Genomic DNA, 16,435 nt, shown 5'->3' on the forward strand with positions numbered 1-16,435 from the left:
AACCTTAAATGGTCATAGTACCATTTAAACCAGCTGTTAAAATGCTGGTTAAACCCACATACCAAATAAAAAAATGGATGGCTTTTGTAGTCCAAGTGACTGCTGAAACTTTTTAAGAGTGCTGTCTTCAAAGAAATAAGCTTGATATATGACAAAACCATTGAAATATCTCTTGCAATAGCACTACTTAGGTGAAGATTACCCTAATTATGACCTCTTAGCCTTTCTATTGACAGTTGCCTGTATGGAGATAGCCAGATGCTGGAAAACTGGTGTTGGGCTGAACACTGATTCTTGGTATACCAGAGTATGGCCAGAGAAGAAAAGGGGCAAGCAAAATCCCTATTGCATTTATAACATATGGCAAATGTTTATTTAATACATAAACTGTTCAGACTGTAGCAAGAATCCACCCAACACTCATGGGAAAATCCTTCACCAGGTATTATAGATATTTTGGGGGCCTACTGCAATCTTTCCTCTTTCAACAAGCCTTTTGAGATCTTTCCCAGTGTGGATCTGCATTGGACAGTTCAAGATGTTTTAGTGTTTTATTTCTTCATTGTTACATAGGGTTTATTCAGGAGGAAGGGCGGCAATATGAATTAAAAAATTAACTTGGGACCATTATTTTCTATCAGTCTGCTCAGAATAAAACTTAGTTGGATGCAGTCCAAAGATTTTGGCACTTACATAGGACAGTTCATGTGAGCAGCTTGATAGAATGCAGAGCTGATGGTCTGGAAGGAGGAAGATATTATTATTTTTTAAATGCTTGGGTTGTTGTGCAAATAAATTTGAGGGGAGAGAACCACATACAATCATCATCATCATTTCATGTACACCTTGAGCTCATTCAAGGAAAGGTGGAATTTCTTTCTATATACGTAAGAATGTAAAGCTGTCATTGCGTTTAATTGGAGGATTTGCAGTGCCACATCACAATTATGGAGTGTGCACAATTAAGGTGCAGGAGAGGAACAAAAGAGGCAGGTTTTAAACAACAGCAGATAACTGAATAAAACAGGGACAGAGGGACGTAAGAGGACCTGTGTAGATATGGGGGGCTTGGGTGAGTTGTAAAGGGAGGAGGGTGGGGGACTGGAAATGGGGGTGGTGGGTTTGGGACACAATGTGAGCAGAGGCAGCAACCTGTAAAAAAAAAGGACACAAACTTCTGAATCTCCAGTTTCTGAGTGAAGCATTAAAAAGGCGGGAGGGAAATAAAGATACTCCAACTGTGTTTTAAAATAGAAAGTTTTATTATTGAAAACACGCACACATTATAAACACGAGAAGGGTAAATCAGGAACTGCTGTATAAGCAGGCCTATGGAGGATGCTTAGGCAGAACTAACACCAGCGTGGTATAGTGGTTAAGAGCGGTGGACTCATAATCTGGTGAACCAGGTTGGCTTCCCCGCTCCTCCACATGCAGCTGCTGGGTGACTTTGGGCTTGTCACACTTGCCTGAAGTCTCTCAGCCTCACTTACCTCACAGAGTGTTTATTGTGGGGGAGGAGGGGAAAGGAGATTGTTAGCCGCTTTGAGACTCCTTTGGGTAGTGATAAAGTGGGATATCAAATCCAAACTCTTCTACTCTTCTTCACCCAGAAGTCATAAGGAATATTCACACTTGCAGAGAGCTACTTACACTTCTTCCTTTGGACAATGGAAGCTGCCAACATCCAGACAATCTACTCTTTCAGCAACTTTAATCAAGCTTATGGGGTGTGGCTTAATGAGGGGAAGTGAGATTGGACACATCCCATATGCACACAAATTGCATCTCAGATCTGTCCCCCCCCACTCCACCCCATGTGTTAGCTTGATCTCAAACATTCCCATATTTAGCAGGGAGGGGGTATTTCAGTAGGCTTAGGTCTGGGGTCAGCAAACTTTTTCAGCAGGGGGGTGGTCCACTGTCCTTCAGATCCTGGGGGGGGGGGTGGACTATATTTTGGGGGGAAAAATAATGAATGAATTCCTATGCCCCACAAATAACCCAGAGATGCATTTGAAATAAAAGGGCACATTCTACACATGTAAAAACACGCTGATTCCCGGACTGTCTGTGGGCCAGATTTAGAAGGTGATTGGGCCGGATCTGGCCCCCGGGCCTTAGTTTGCCTACCCATGGCTTAGGTAAATGCACTTAGAATCTTCCCTTTGCTTGAGATTCCACTGTAATTATTATTATCATTTATTTATTTATACCCCACCTTTTATCAAGAGTTGATTTTATTTATTTTATTTCATAAAACACTGCTTGAGTGCAAAACAAAAACAAAAAACAAAAAACAACAACAAAGCTGCTTACAAAAACAGTTCCCAGTTGCAGCGATGATTCTAAGTGAACCCCCACCTTCTCAAAGTCTCCTGTGTATTTGCCCTTAATGTCTGAAGAGGAATTTTTGCGTTCTGGAAAAGCCGGCTTCAGTACCGCCGGTTCATCTTCTTAAACTTCTCATAGTGATAGTCATCGGTTGCTTTCTCATTTGGGGGGCGTTTGCGATTTGGTGGGGACCCTATGTTATAAAGAAAGAGGGAACCTTAATTAAATCAACTTCTATAAAGAGATGATAAGCAATGAGATTTAGATAAAAGCCTATGTGATGCCAAGAGGTAGCCTTCAACCTTTCCAGACCTAATCCAGAATTAGTCCCAAATGTAATTTGTTGTTTGTTTGTTTTTTTTTTAAATGGGAAACATCATATATGCCTATTTTTTTCTTCCTTTAGGGTGCCCACAAGCAAAAAAGAGGCAGGGGCTCCTATATATTTTTAAACAGTTGCATAGAGGAACAAATTTCAACTTGTCATTCAGGGGTGAAATAAACAAAGCTAAAAAACCCAAAAATTGTCCATGCTGCTATGAAAAATTCCATTTTCCTTGGTGGAGGATATGTCTATCAGTGGTAGGAAAGATCTACCAAATTAGCCAGGATAGCTAAAGAGAATCTCCAGGTTCTATTTCTGAATCCACAGCACTACAAGCAATTATTATGCTGGGAACTGATTATTATTATGAAAGAGAATATAAGAACATATTTCCTGGAGCAGGAGAATAACAGCAGCGTACGCATGGAGAAGGGACGCAGCTCAGTGGCAGAGCCCTGCATGAAGGCCATGTATAGTTAAGTCTCTAAATGGTATTTAAGTTTTGTTCAGATTAGATCCATTGAAATTAATGGACCTAACTTTGTCAAGGTTGTTAATTTTTAATGGATCCATCCACTGTGAGTAAAACTTAAGACCCTCTAAAATTCATGCCCCACCTGCATGTTAACCGCATCAGAGCTGAGAGTCAGAAGACAAAGGCAGCTTATGTATGCAAGCTGTGGACACACACAGGCATTCCAGATATCCACACACTGATGTTTTGCAGGAACTTACTCTCAGGTTCTGGTTTCTCGGTATCTCCCACCCTGAGGGGACGGGCTTTGGGTTCTTCTTTGTTTCTCCGTACTGGTGCATTCAGCTCTTCATGATAAACTGGAAGGATTCAGAATATTACAATAATGCAGGGCAGCAGAGCTTAAGACAATGGTCCAGTTCAGATCCAGCGTATTGGGCTTTGTGAATGAGCCTTTTATGCCTTTGAGGTTCCAAGGTTCCTTCTCTTCTCCGCATTTGGTTTGCTTCAATTCAGATTTTTGTCCTGGTTTCATCAAACCACAGTTTGCCATGGCATCTGAACCAGCAACTATGGCTTGCCTTGTTCTCAAAACCATGGTTTCCAATCCTGGTGTGATGGGTAAGTGCAAACCTAGTTCAGTCAGAGCAGCACACTACAGTTTTGAAACCAGGAAGGGAGGGAATCATGATGCATGAAGGAAGGAAGAACGAGGAAAGGGTAGCTGGCAGACCATAAGGTCCTTAAAGGCTCATTTACATAGCTCCAAGCCGGGGTTTAGCATTATGTCTGAACCAGTACTTTCGTTTACATCAGGGATGAAAGCATTTCCAGAAGCACCTAAACATCTGTTCTGAGAATACAGTGCTCTCTGTGATTTGAGCCAATATTTTTTACCAAGTTCTGAAAATGTTTAAAGCACTGAATATGAAGCTGTATAGAAATGATGGTGGTAATGCTGATGATAATACCATTTGTAAGTTTATTCATTAATAGGTTATCTACCACTTCAAAACAATGCTCTCAAGGCATTCTACAGAAATTATAACAGTGCAAGTTACATAAGTGGGACCTACAAAACAATGTTTCAGTGTCTACCCAATCAGTTCAGGATTCCAGCTAATCTGGTAGTAGTATTCAGACCCCTAGAAAACAGGCCAGAGTTTAACCAACATCTAGAAGACAGTAACCACAGTACCAGGAGTCGAATTTGAAAGATTACAAATGAGCCACTGTGACTGGATTAGAAGGAACAAGCTTTACTTAGCAACGTGCTGCTACCAAATTCTATACAAAATCAAAACTAGTCAGGCCTTCTTAGCTTCCTTTCCCTACTAGGATTACTCAGAACTGATTCCCCCATACAACAATTTCTTAATCAATTTAGTTCCTGCTCACATCACAGCAGGCATGTTTGTGTGTGGTTTCTCTTCTCTCTGGCAATACCTATGCTCTGCAGTCCCTCAAAAAGAACAGGTTATCCAAAGCACAGACAAAGAGGACTAGACCAGTGTTTGGATCAGCGTCTGCCCAACCAGCCCTTATGCAAAGAGGGCAACACAGCCATGCCCGAGACTCACATCTGTTGTGCTGGACGTAGTTGACGGCCATGTTTGTTGGGACAAAGGAGGTTTCGCTGTCTTTCTTTTTGTTCTGCTGCTCAGCCAGCAATCGTGCTTTGGCCTCCTCGGTGGAAATGATGTTTTTGATCTTAGCTCTGAAAGGAAAATATATGAGGTTCTCTTCATACAAAGTAGAGACGATCACCCCAGATTTGGTGGGGTAAGGCAACCCAAGCATCACTAGCACTATACACATAAAGCACTATCATACCCCTTTAAGGAGACATGGCTTTCCCAAACAATCCTGGGAGCTGTAGTTTGTTCAGGGTGCTGAAAATTTGTTAGGAGACCCCTATTCAGCTAGGAAACAAAACCTGGCTTATTAATGGGTGAAGGCCACTGGGGATTCTCTTTTAGGCCTTTGACGCAGTGGAACCTCCAGATAGACTACATGCCTAAAACTTCTCACCAGCTTGGAGTTTTGCATGAAGTTCCTAAATCAGGCAAGTCCATTTGATGGGTATTTTGTTTAGGTTATGGATTGCTCTGAGACTGTCTTGTTACCAATATTTGCACGCTGCTCTGAGAGCCTTTTTTAAGGGTAAAAATGCTTGAAATAAACAAGTACCACCCAAGTCACCTACTCAATTCCAAGGTCCACCTCTGGAATGCCACTCAGCATCTGATTGGACAGCATCTCCTCAGTCTTCTTAGCTGAAGAGACCCGAATGCTCTCAGGCAGCTCATACAGACAGTCTTCGGCGTTCTTCTGCTTCACTTTCTGCTCCTCATTTTCCACAATTCCCTTCCTTTTCTTCAGCTCAGTTTCAATGTACTTCATCCTGAACAGGGAGTCAGAAGAGCAGGAGTCAAGAACACACTCAATCTATGTGGAGCTGCACATCCCTGCTAAGTTTCAGGTGTCAGAACACCAGGCCTTCACGCAGGGCCTTGGTGGCAGGCTGTGGTCAGCATTTTTGGTTGGTAGCAGAGTAGGTGGTAGGGTCCTCCCATGGGCTTGCTGACTGCCCATTGTCACTGGGCTGACTCTGGGACCATATTGATTTTTGCCAGTATTTTATTGCAGATCCTACTTGTACCACTGAAGACCAATTGCTGGGGTGGGGTGGAGGGATGATGACAAAAAATGATATGGGTAGGCTATTGGTCTTTTGCCCTTCTTGTGAGCTTCCGGAAGGTATCTGATTGGCTACCGTACAAAACAAGATGTTGGATTGAGGTGGGCTTTGGAATCATCCAGCAGTCAAGCTCTTCTTATGTTCTTAAGCACAGAACAATAGGAAGTGCCAATAGGAACATCTGGAGGGTAAGAATGATAAGTGTGCACTATGGACAATAAAGGAGTCCTTACTCCTGCCAAATTAGTCTACTAAATAGGATGTGACAAGATTCTTACATATCAGCATCTTCATCCCTCCTGTTGGTCTCTGCGGAAAAAGAAGTCCCAAGGTTGAGGTCCTCTTCTTCGCTGATCCTGGAAAAAAGAGGCAGGGAGGTGGGGAGCTATTTTAACCAGTAACAAATAATTTGTTAAAATGTCAATGTCTCATTTGAGATGTTAAGCCAAACCATGGTTTCCTCTAAACTACAGCTTGAGCTAGCAAATGTATACCACACCATGATTCTGATGTAGTCAAAGATAAGCATTTTAAAGTTTCATTTATTTTGACAGATAGAGAACTGTTTCACCTTCTCAAGTAATACTAGAATTTGGGACTATCCAGTGAAGCTGAATGCTGGAAGATGGGATGAAAGAATGTACTTATTTACATAGTACATAATTAAACTGTGAAATTCACCCCTACAAGATGTTGTGGTGGCCAACACCACCAGCAGCAGGAGAGCAGTAGCTAGGGCTGGGTGGTGTTGGGTTTTCAACATCACAGTGTATCACCAGCCAAACATTGTGGTTTGGCGATAAATTGTGATGTTGTAAAAAGCTGCACTGGCCCCAGTTGGCGAGGTGCCGGGTGAACCTGCTGCAGCTCTCACCATGGGAGCTGAGGCACTTTCACCTTGGTGCCTTGCGGGCTGTGGCCAATACAGCTGGTTCCAGCCTGCTGCTCAGCTGGGGGTGCGGAAAGGCTCCTGCCTCCAGCTAAGTGAGCCCAGAGTCCCCTGCCACTTGTCATGACCAACAAGGGAATCAGGGCTCCTCGGCCAGGCTCTGCTGGGGGCAGGAGGGTGCCTGCCCCCAGCAGAGCCAGTCCGGTGTCCCTGCCACTCATGCCTGAGCAGCAAGGACCCTGGGGCTCCTTGGCCAGGCTGCCTCCGCCTTTGCTGGTGTGGGGTGTGGGTAAGTGCGTTTCAGGTTTTATGCTTTTGACAGCCTTAGCCTTAGCCTGTGTAGGTGCACTGCCTCTTTCCTCTGGGGGTTGTTCACCCCAGGAGGAAAGATGCAGTCCACCCTCCCGGGCAAAGTCTGCAAGGCGCGAGGTGTGAAGCCACCCTATCTGTGACTTGGGGAGAGGGGCTGCTGGCAAGGGCTGGGCCTGCAAGCAGCATCAAATAATCCTTACACCACCTGACTGCCTTCCACTGGGAGGGTGGACTCTGTCTTTCTGGAAGGAAAGGTGCAGCACACTCTCCCAGATGAAGGCAGCCTGGCGGTAGCCAAACCAAGGCTGCAGCCCCGATCCCGTTCCTACTTGAGTGCAAGCAGGAGTGGGGTCGGGGCTCTATCACCAGGGAAGGGCAGGCTTTGCACTTCCCAGCTGAGCAGCCCCGCTCTCATTCCTACTCGCATACAAGGAGGAGCGGGGTAGGGGCTCTCTCAGCTGTAGAGGGGGAGAATTTTAACGGTGCCCCCATCCCACCGCTGGCTCCTGCAAGCTGGTGGCGGGTTGGGGGCTCCATAGAACTGCTTTGCTGAGGGGACGGCAGCAGTATGTTCATTAGCCAAACAGTTTAATGAAGTGGAGGGAGGAACAAGCTGTATCAGCGATGCCAAGGCAGAGTGCAATGGAAGTTTCACCAGCGGTATATCACTGGAGAAACTGCTGCCGCTTGAGTCCCTCTGCCTCTAGCTCCTGGCTAGATTTTTTTCTTCCTCAGCACACTGGGCACTGGAGACAGAGGGACTCAAGAGTGGTGATGGTATCACCAACAATATACTGCTGAGTGAAGCTGTCATTGTGGTCTCCTCCGCCCCCATACTGGTCCTGGGTGATAGATTGATACCAGTGCTAGCAGTAGCCATACCAACAGCAAAGCAGGTAGAACTTTTGCTATAGTCTTCCTGCATTTCCTTGCCCCAAAGGGAGGGGAGAGATGCTGGACCATCCCTGGAGGAGGATGCTGGACCCATTCACCAATGATTTGCAACAGCTAGTCTGATAACATATTTTTGGGTGGGGTGGGGTGGTTAAAGGGGGGAAATAGTTGTTTATCTGCTAATTATTGGGTGGGAGTATTCTTTGTTTATTATCTGAGTATGGAATGTTTCTCCATACCTCTCCTTGCCCCGTTCTTTCAGTTTCTTCATGTCCACCATTCCACCGGTCTTTATTTTAAAGGGATCATCCTGGTGGGAAGAGGAAGGAAGACAGTCCATGATCTGATCCTACTTATTGCAGTATAACAGAGGTGGGGATTTTTTTTCCAGCCGAAGGGCTGTATCCCTTCATGGGGGACACGTTCCAGTGGTGGGTGGGGCCAGAGGAGTACATCATTGGGCTACATTTCCATCACACAAATGTCACAGGGCATGTTCTTGCTGTGCTCAATAGGTCTCACTCTCAGATGGGTGTACACAGGATAGCTGCAATCATACATATTCACTTCCCTTGGATTAAGTCCCACTGAATTCAGTGGAACTTACTTCTGTGTAGACCCAGTCAGGATTGCACTGTAAGGCTGTACTTCTATGAATTTATTTATTTATTTAAGGGTAAAGGATTCTGTAACAGTTCTGCACTTACTAGGGGTCGAGCTGATAACAACACACATATTTAATTCACCCTACTTTCTTTCATATGGTAACCATCTATCGCACACAATAGAAGCAGAGTAAAAGAGATCAAGTTTAATACAGTGGTGCTTTGGTTCTCGAACTTAATCTGTTCCAGGATTCCATTCAACTCCCGAAACCGTTCGAAAACCAAGGCGCAGCTTTCGATTGGCTGCAGGAACATTCCTGGACTCAAGTGGAAGCTGCGTCAGACATTTGGCTTCTGAAAAACATTTGCAAACCAGAACACTTACTTCTGGGCTTGCGATGTTTGGGAGCCGGTTTGTTCGGCAACTAGGCCATTTGAGAACCAAGGTTCCACTGTATAAGATCACATTCACATCTAAAACAACATTTAAGGCAATCTATTTGTAAGTAATGAAGTCCTAACTTTGCTGAGGTCAACTGGATCCCGTAAGAACTGCTAAAGCAGATCAGACAGAGCCCTTGTCAATATTGTGCAGAGAAAACGTAACACCATTAGCTAGGAATCGGAAATGTTTCTGTCAGCCTTGTTTAGGACAGGCAAAGGGGGAAAAGAAGAAAAGGTGATGAACTGTGCCTAAGGATCTTGAATTCTTTTTTTTTACGGTTCTATCTAGGTAAGATAAATGACAAAAGTTCAATCTTACCGCCAGGGTGGTTTCTTCTTGTAATTTCTCCCCCACGAGCAGAGCAGCCGCACTTCAATACACAAAAGAAATTCAAGTCATTCAGCATCAATGCTCCCAGTGTGCTCTCAGGTTTGACACTGCATGGCAATCTGCAGCAACCAGTGGCACCTGAATGAACAGTATTCAGAGCCAGTGTGGTGTAGGAGTACTGGTTAGAGTAACTTTCCTTAACCTGATGACCTCCAGATGTTTTTGGACTACAACTTCCATTAGCCCTAGTCAACACAATCATATGATATTGGAAAAGATGAGATCTGTAGTCCAAAACATCTGGAGGGCATCAGGTTGGGTAAAGGCTCGGGTTCCAATCCTCACGCAGCCATGAAACTGACTGGGTGACCTCAGGCCGGTCACTCTTTCTCTGTCCAATCTATGCTGCAGAGTTGTTGTGAGAGAAGCTACTTCCTCCAGACAACTCCCATCAGCCCCAGCAAGCATGGCCTAAAATTAGTTTTGCAATCATGGGTACTTGAAGCTTTTCAAAAGCAAATGAATCCCCAGGGAAAAAACCTGAGCTTCTTAGGAAGTCAATGTCCCACAACAGATCAAAGACATCCATGGCCACAGTGTCTCTGAAGTCTGAGGATCTTTACAGTTAGAAGAACTCCTGGACACCACTTACCTGACTCCATTTGGCCTCCTCCTTAGACTCTGCACTTCTTTTGCTTCCTCTAGTTTTAGCCTGTGGGGGGTGGGGTGGGAGACACAACACATAAACACACAATAGTATGGGAAACCATTTTCAAGTGGTGTGGTGGTTGCAGGAGTCCATGTCCTGCATGAGGGGGAGGCGGCTGGTGGCCATGAGCCTCACACTACCCTTTCAGGTGGTGTGGTGACTGCAGGCACCAGAGCCACCTTGTCACTCCTAGGAGAGATGTGTGGCTCAGGTGCAGTGCAGGCCCCATGGTAAGTGCAAGTAGTGCCCAGTGTGTCCTGCCGCCCACCCCCTCTAGATACCCTGCTGCTGGAAAAAGCACATAAATATTAAATCAAAATGAAATAAATTATTCCTTGGGAATTATCAACATTTTGGGGCCTATGGGCACATTTGAATTTTTGATAATGTGTTGTGAGCACTCACCACCCCAGGCACTTGTCTCTTCCAGACAAGCCCCCACCCTCACGAGAGAAAGAAAACGTGTACTCATGCACACATCACTTTCCCAAGGGGTCTGGATAAAAGTTAAGATTCAGTAGAATTAAACACTCTTCCCCCTTTAGCTCTATTTCTCTTCCTTACTTCTGCCCTCTGCTCTATGGAGCGATATCATGGGAGGGGTGTTTCCAGCTGCCCCCCCTTTGCCCTTGGAAACCTTATAAGAAGCTGTTGCAGGAAAGGGGACATCATGGGAAGGGTGGTTCTAGGACTAAGGTGAAACTGTGAAGCTCCCTTGTTATTGTTGCTATTGGATGCTGCATGTTGTTTTAAGTAATCTTATTATATTTATAGTACTGAAATGTGGGTTTTGGTATATTATTATATTTTGGTTTTGGTTTTTTTTAAAGGATTACCAATTTTAATTCTGTTTCAAATTCCAAAAACACTTTGAAGGGCTCACATTCCTCCTCAAATCTCTTTGCATATACCAAATAATTTATTCAGTATAATAAATAGGCAGTCTTGAATAAATTGGTAATATTGAGTAGTATGTTGCCCAGAGGCAATCTGAAACAGGGGCAAAGTTTAATCAGCATAACAAGTGAATTTTGCAAATCTACAACTAAGTCTACCAAAGTTAAAAAGCATTAAACTGGGCAACTTACCCCTTGTAGCCTGAACCTATGGCCTATGCCTGTCTTTCAATTCAGATATTGCCATATCTAAGTCTGTCAGTGACAGTACAGAACACAGTCTGGGTTTTCTCTGCATGTCGCAGCAGATCTGTATGCAGTATTATACATGACCATCAAGCTGCTGCTAGAATGCTCACACCTGTTACTGCGCAGGGCAGACCCTAGAAAGAAGTGTGCCAGGTTTTCATCTAGGGCAAGTTCAGCCTAGCTGGTACAAGGCAGGACCACAGCAGGCCCAGCTACACAGCAACCATTTCCCAGCCCATGGTTCTGGTATGTTATTATGAAATTGTTTTTGTGGTGTATGTTTGAAATGCACCCGTTTCTTTGTTGTAAGCCACAGTGAGCATGCTTTTTTGTGGGTGGAAAAGCAGCATACAAATAATACAAAGGGGAAAAGGTAACCACCCGCACCAGCTCATGTCCAAGGAAGCTCGAGGGGCAGACTCAGAAGCTTCACAGGTACCAGGAGAAGATTTCAAGGACATGTTGCCTCCTGTCCCCTGTTGTAGAAAAATATATAGAAAAATATATCTCTCCTACTAAGAGCCAGCGTGATGTAGTGGTTAATTAAACCAGGGACGTCTGAGAACAGATCCTGCTCAGTCTATGAAGGGCTTACTTTATGAAGCTGGGCCAATCTCTCAGCCTAACCTACTTTACAAAGCTGCTGTGAAGGTACAATACAGCACGGAGGAAGGAAAGTGAACCATTAACCTTCCCTGGAGCTTTTTGGAGGACAACAACAACAGTCGTCATTAAAATAAACGTACCAACCACTTTGCAAGAGAACCCGACCCCCAAACCACTTTCCAACCGCACTCCCCCCGAAGTTTAACTAAGGTGCGGTGTTTGTGTCGTGCACTCCGCCAGCACCCACCGGACCTCCTCGGTGACCTGCGCATCCTCGTCATCCTCGTCAGAATCCACCTTCCTCCGACGGAAAGCCTTCCCCGCAGGCATGTCCCCGGCTGTGTTGGCGGCGAACCCTCTTCCCCCCCGTCGCTTGCGGGAGGAACAATGGCCGCTTCCGTGTCTCCGCCTTGCTCCTCGCGCTGTTAGAGTGACACGCCGAAGCCGCTTCCGTGTCGCTTTGCCCTTAGAATGTGTGGGCAAGAGTGTGGCGCTGTCCAGCGGTTTGGGAGGTCGGCAGGGTTGATGTTAGTTCTGATTCCCCTACGTGCAAACGCGCGGTAGGGGGCGCGCATGGGGGCGCAGAAGAGAGGGGTGACCTTGGCTGAGAGTGCGTGAGTGTCTTTGTGTTTGTTCCCCTAGAAAGCAGTTGGGGGTTTTACAGGAAACTTGTATGTTCTTCAAAACATTCTTCTTCTTCTTCATCATCATCATCATCTATTTATTTACATAGCGACATCAGTGTGCATAGCTCTGTACAGATTAATATATACAGTATAACCAAATATCTTAATTTTTATTCCCAAGCTTGTGAAGCATTCATAACCCCTCATCCCTCGCTAGTGGATTAGTACTCAATTTGTGCCCCACCTTTTCCTCCAAGGGGCTCAATGTGTTGCCCATAGAATCACAGAATTGTGAAGTTGGAAGGGATCCTGTTATGTACTGAGTTGAATAGGATCCAAACTGCAGCAGTCTGATTGGTCCTAGAACAATAGGATCCAAAAGGCAGCAGTCTGATTGGTCCTAGAACAATACAGCAGTATGATTGGTTGGCAGGAACCACCCAATCATTCTCCAGATAGAAGTGAATCCACAACCTGATTGGCTTACAGTAGAATTCCGGAATTAGCCAATCATGTGCAGCCCATTGTGTAAATAATGTATATAAAGCAGATACTTTGAGGAGACATTCATTCATTCCTCCTCACCACTATGAGCTGAATAAAGAGCATGAAATCACTTTGCGACTCTGAGTATATTTCACTGGCGACGAAGGTGGGATCCCGCTGAGCTGACTGCCACACACAGCACCGCAGCACCGCCACCTGCCGCACCGCTGCCTCGCACCGTGTATCCAGGCTTCAGCTCCGGTACACAAGGAACTCAGAATGGCAACCGACAGCAGCTTCTCACCGTTTAACCCAGCATCTGGAGACTGGGAAGCGTACGCCTCCCGTTTCACCTTCCTCCTAGAAGCCAAAGGGGTCACCGATGAAGAAGACGCCAAGAAGAGGGCAATATTCTTCAGCGTCTGCGGAGAGGAGACGTTTGAAATCGCCCGGGCTCTCCTTGCACCTGAAGACGTCGCTACTGTTCCATACAAAACAATAATGGAACAGCTGAAGGGGCACTTTTCGCCACAGCCCTCAGTGGTGGCTCGTCGAAATGCCTTCTACGCAAAGCGGCAAGCCCCTGGGGAAACCATAACTGGGTTTGTGACGTCTCTCCGCCAAGCTGCCCGGTTCTGCAACTTCTCAGAGCTGGAGAACATGCTTCGTGACCGCCTCGTCGGTGGCCTGAAGGATGAGAAGCTGCAACGACGCCTCTACGCTAAGAAGAACCTAACGTTCCAGGTCGCTCTGGAGGAGGCCCTGGCAACGGAAGCTGCCGAAAGGTCGACGCAAGAGGCACGGCCGAGCCAGCCGTCCCAACCGAGGGTCCACCACGAAGACCTCACTGACGACTCAGGATCCAACAGGGAGGAGGTGCACCGAGTACAGCAGCGCACTCAAGCAGCCCACATACCACAGCTACCTTGACGAGAAGGAGGGAACTGCGCAAGCTGTGGAGAAAGTCACAAGAGGAGGACCTGCCGTTTCCGCAACGCAGAGTGCAGGCAGTGCAGAAAATTGGGACACATCGCCCGGGTGTGTCGGGCTCGGCCCACCCGACGCCAGGCATCAGATGACCAATCCAAGAGCCCCAGGTCCTGGGGCCCAACACACCAAGGCAACTCGACGGAGCTCACGGACTTCCAGTTATACCACAGTTGCCCCACCCCAACGTAGAGAAAATTTATGTAGAGGTACAGATAGAGGGGGCCCCATGCCGCATGGAGCTTGACACGGGTTCAACTCTATCCATAATCTCGGCAAGGACCTTAAGGAAACTGTGTCCTACTGGGGGTCCCAAACTCAGGCTGGCCCCATTCACCTTCCGGGACTTCCAGAAACGTAAGGTCCCCACAATGGGGGTGGGGACCTTCAGGGTGCAATACCGAGGGCGGACGCGGCAACTGGACTTGCTTGTGGTCAAGGGCCCCTACATTAGCTTACTGGGATTGGCATGGTTTGGACCACTGGGGCTAGCCGTCACCGGGGTGAACCACACGAGCTTACAAGTGGACGTGGACGCCATATGCAAGGAATTTCCAGGGGTTTTCGATGGGAAATTGGGACAGTATACGGGGCCCCCCATTGCTCTACAGCTTGACCCCGCAGTACGACCGGTCAGGCTCAAGGCCCGCCGGGTCCCGTTTGCCCTGAAACCCCGTATAGACGAGGAATTGGACCGACTCGTGGAGCAAGGAGTGCTGGAGCCGGTGCCTAATGCCCCCTGGGAAACCCCAATCGTCACACCCGTCAAGCCTAATGGTTCGGTCTGCATCTGCGCAGACTACAAATGTACCATAAACAAGGCCCTCACGGCCCATGCATACCCAGTGCCAGTGGTCAGCCATGTCCTTGCCACCCCTGGCTGGGTCGAAATTTTTTGGCAAGCTGGACTTGGCCCAAGCATATCAACAGCTGCCAGTAGATGATGCCACAACAGAGGCACAGACGATTGTGACGCACAGAGGAGCATTCAGGGTAAAGCGGCTGCAATTCGGTGTCAGCGTGGCACCAGGCATATTCCAGAATCTAATGGACTCTCTCCTTAAAGGGATTCCTGGTGTCACCCCCTTCTTCGATGATGTGTTGATTGCCGGGCCCACACCAGAGGAGTTTGAGGACCGCCTCCGCACCGTTCTGCACCGTTTCCAGACGGCGGGTCTCAAGGTGAAGCGGGAAAAATGTCTACTAGGAGTGCCTCAGGTGGACTTTCTAGGATTTATGGTGGACGCAGAAGGGGTCCACCCGACTGGGGACAAGGTACGGGCCATTTGTGATGCCCCAGCGCCCAAGAACAAGACTGAACTTCAGGCCTTCTTGGGACTATTGAACTTTTACCATTCCTTCCTTCCCCACAAGGCGGTGGTAGCGGAGCCCCTACACAGACTCCTGGACAAGCGGGCCCCTTGGGTGTGGGGCCAGCGCCAGGAGGCCGCATTCCAGGCAGTCAAGGACTTGCTTGTCTCAAACTCGGTCTTGGCATACTTCGACGAGAGGCTGCTGGTGGTGCTAGCATGCGACGCCTCGCCCTATGGCATTGGTGCTGTCCTGGGACACCAACTCCCGGATGGAAGAGAGGTACCGGTGGCATACGTTTCCCAGACACTCAACGCAACCGAGCAGAACTACTCGCAAATCGACAAGGAGGGTCTGGCAATCGTGAAGGGAGTAAAAAAATTCCATTATTTCTTGTACGGGCGGCCCTTCACCGTGGTGACTGACCACAAGCCGTTGCTTGGCTTGTTTGCCCCCGAAAAGCAGACCCCCCAAGTGCTGTCTCCTCGCGCCCTCAGGTGGTCAATTTTCCTTGCCAGCTACCAGTATGCACTGATTCACCGCCCTGGGAAGGCGATGGGCCATGCGGACGCCCTCAGCAGGCTACCACTACCGGAAACAGGCCCCGACCCAGCACCTGCACAAGAGGTTCTGAGCCTGGAGCTGCTTCCCAACCGCCCCATTCAGGCACAAGAAGTTGCACATCATTCCAAGAAAGATAGGGTCATCTCCCGGGTCCTGGACTGGGTGTGGAGGGGATGGCCCAGCAGCAGCCCAGGGCCAGAATTTGCCGGCTACACAACCCGCAAACATGAACTGTCAGCCCACAAGGGGTGCCTGTTATGGGGAAGCAGGGTCGTTGTTCCCCAGCCCCTCCGCAAAAGGGTCCTCACAGCCCTACACGAGACACACCCAGGGGTAGTAAGAATGAAGGCCCTTGCCAGGAGTTATGTGTGGTGGCCGGGGATCGACGGAGAGATAGAGGCCTGGGTCAAACACTGCCAGGCCTGCCAAGAATCCCGCCCAGATCCCCCAAGGGCCCCAGTCCAGTCCTGGGAGTCCGCCCGAGCACCATGGTCACGCCTGCACGTGGACTTCGCTGGCCCCTTTCAGGGGAAAACATTCTTCACAGTGGTGGACTCCTACACCAAATGGCTGGAAGTCGCACTGGTACCGTCCACTTCTACGTCCGCAGCCATCCGGGTACTACGCAGGCTGTTTGCAACCCACGGGCTCCCTGACACTCTCGTCTCAGACAACGGGACTGCATTTACGT

General features: G+C 47.6%; 1 protein-coding gene across 2 annotated transcripts; it reads right to left on the reverse strand.

Moving 5' to 3' along the window:
- Positions 1-1,239: 1,239 nt before the first annotated feature.
- On the reverse strand, positions 1,240-12,393 carry LOC310754533 (splicing factor C9orf78). 2 transcript variants are annotated; one of them, XM_083596549.1, is made up of 9 exons: positions 12,018-12,393; positions 9,963-10,022; positions 9,299-9,350; positions 8,170-8,240; positions 6,114-6,191; positions 5,341-5,538; positions 4,715-4,851; positions 3,395-3,493; positions 1,240-2,527 (listed from the first exon to the last, which is right to left on the reverse strand). In XM_083596549.1, exons 1-9 carry the CDS (start codon positions 12,098-12,100, stop codon positions 2,436-2,438), a joined length of 870 nt encoding a protein of 289 aa, XP_083452675.1. In that variant the 5' UTR covers positions 12,101-12,393; the 3' UTR covers positions 1,240-2,435. The 2 variants fall into 2 exon arrangements, with proteins under 2 accessions (XP_083452675.1, XP_083452676.1); XM_083596550.1 differs by having other exon boundaries at positions 12,023-12,186.
- Positions 12,394-16,435: the final 4,042 nt, after the last annotated feature.

The sequence above is a fragment of the Podarcis filfolensis genome (genome assembly GCF_964270895.1).
Source record: "Podarcis filfolensis genome assembly, chromosome: Z".
NCBI lineage: Eukaryota > Metazoa > Chordata > Lepidosauria > Squamata > Lacertidae > Podarcis > Podarcis filfolensis.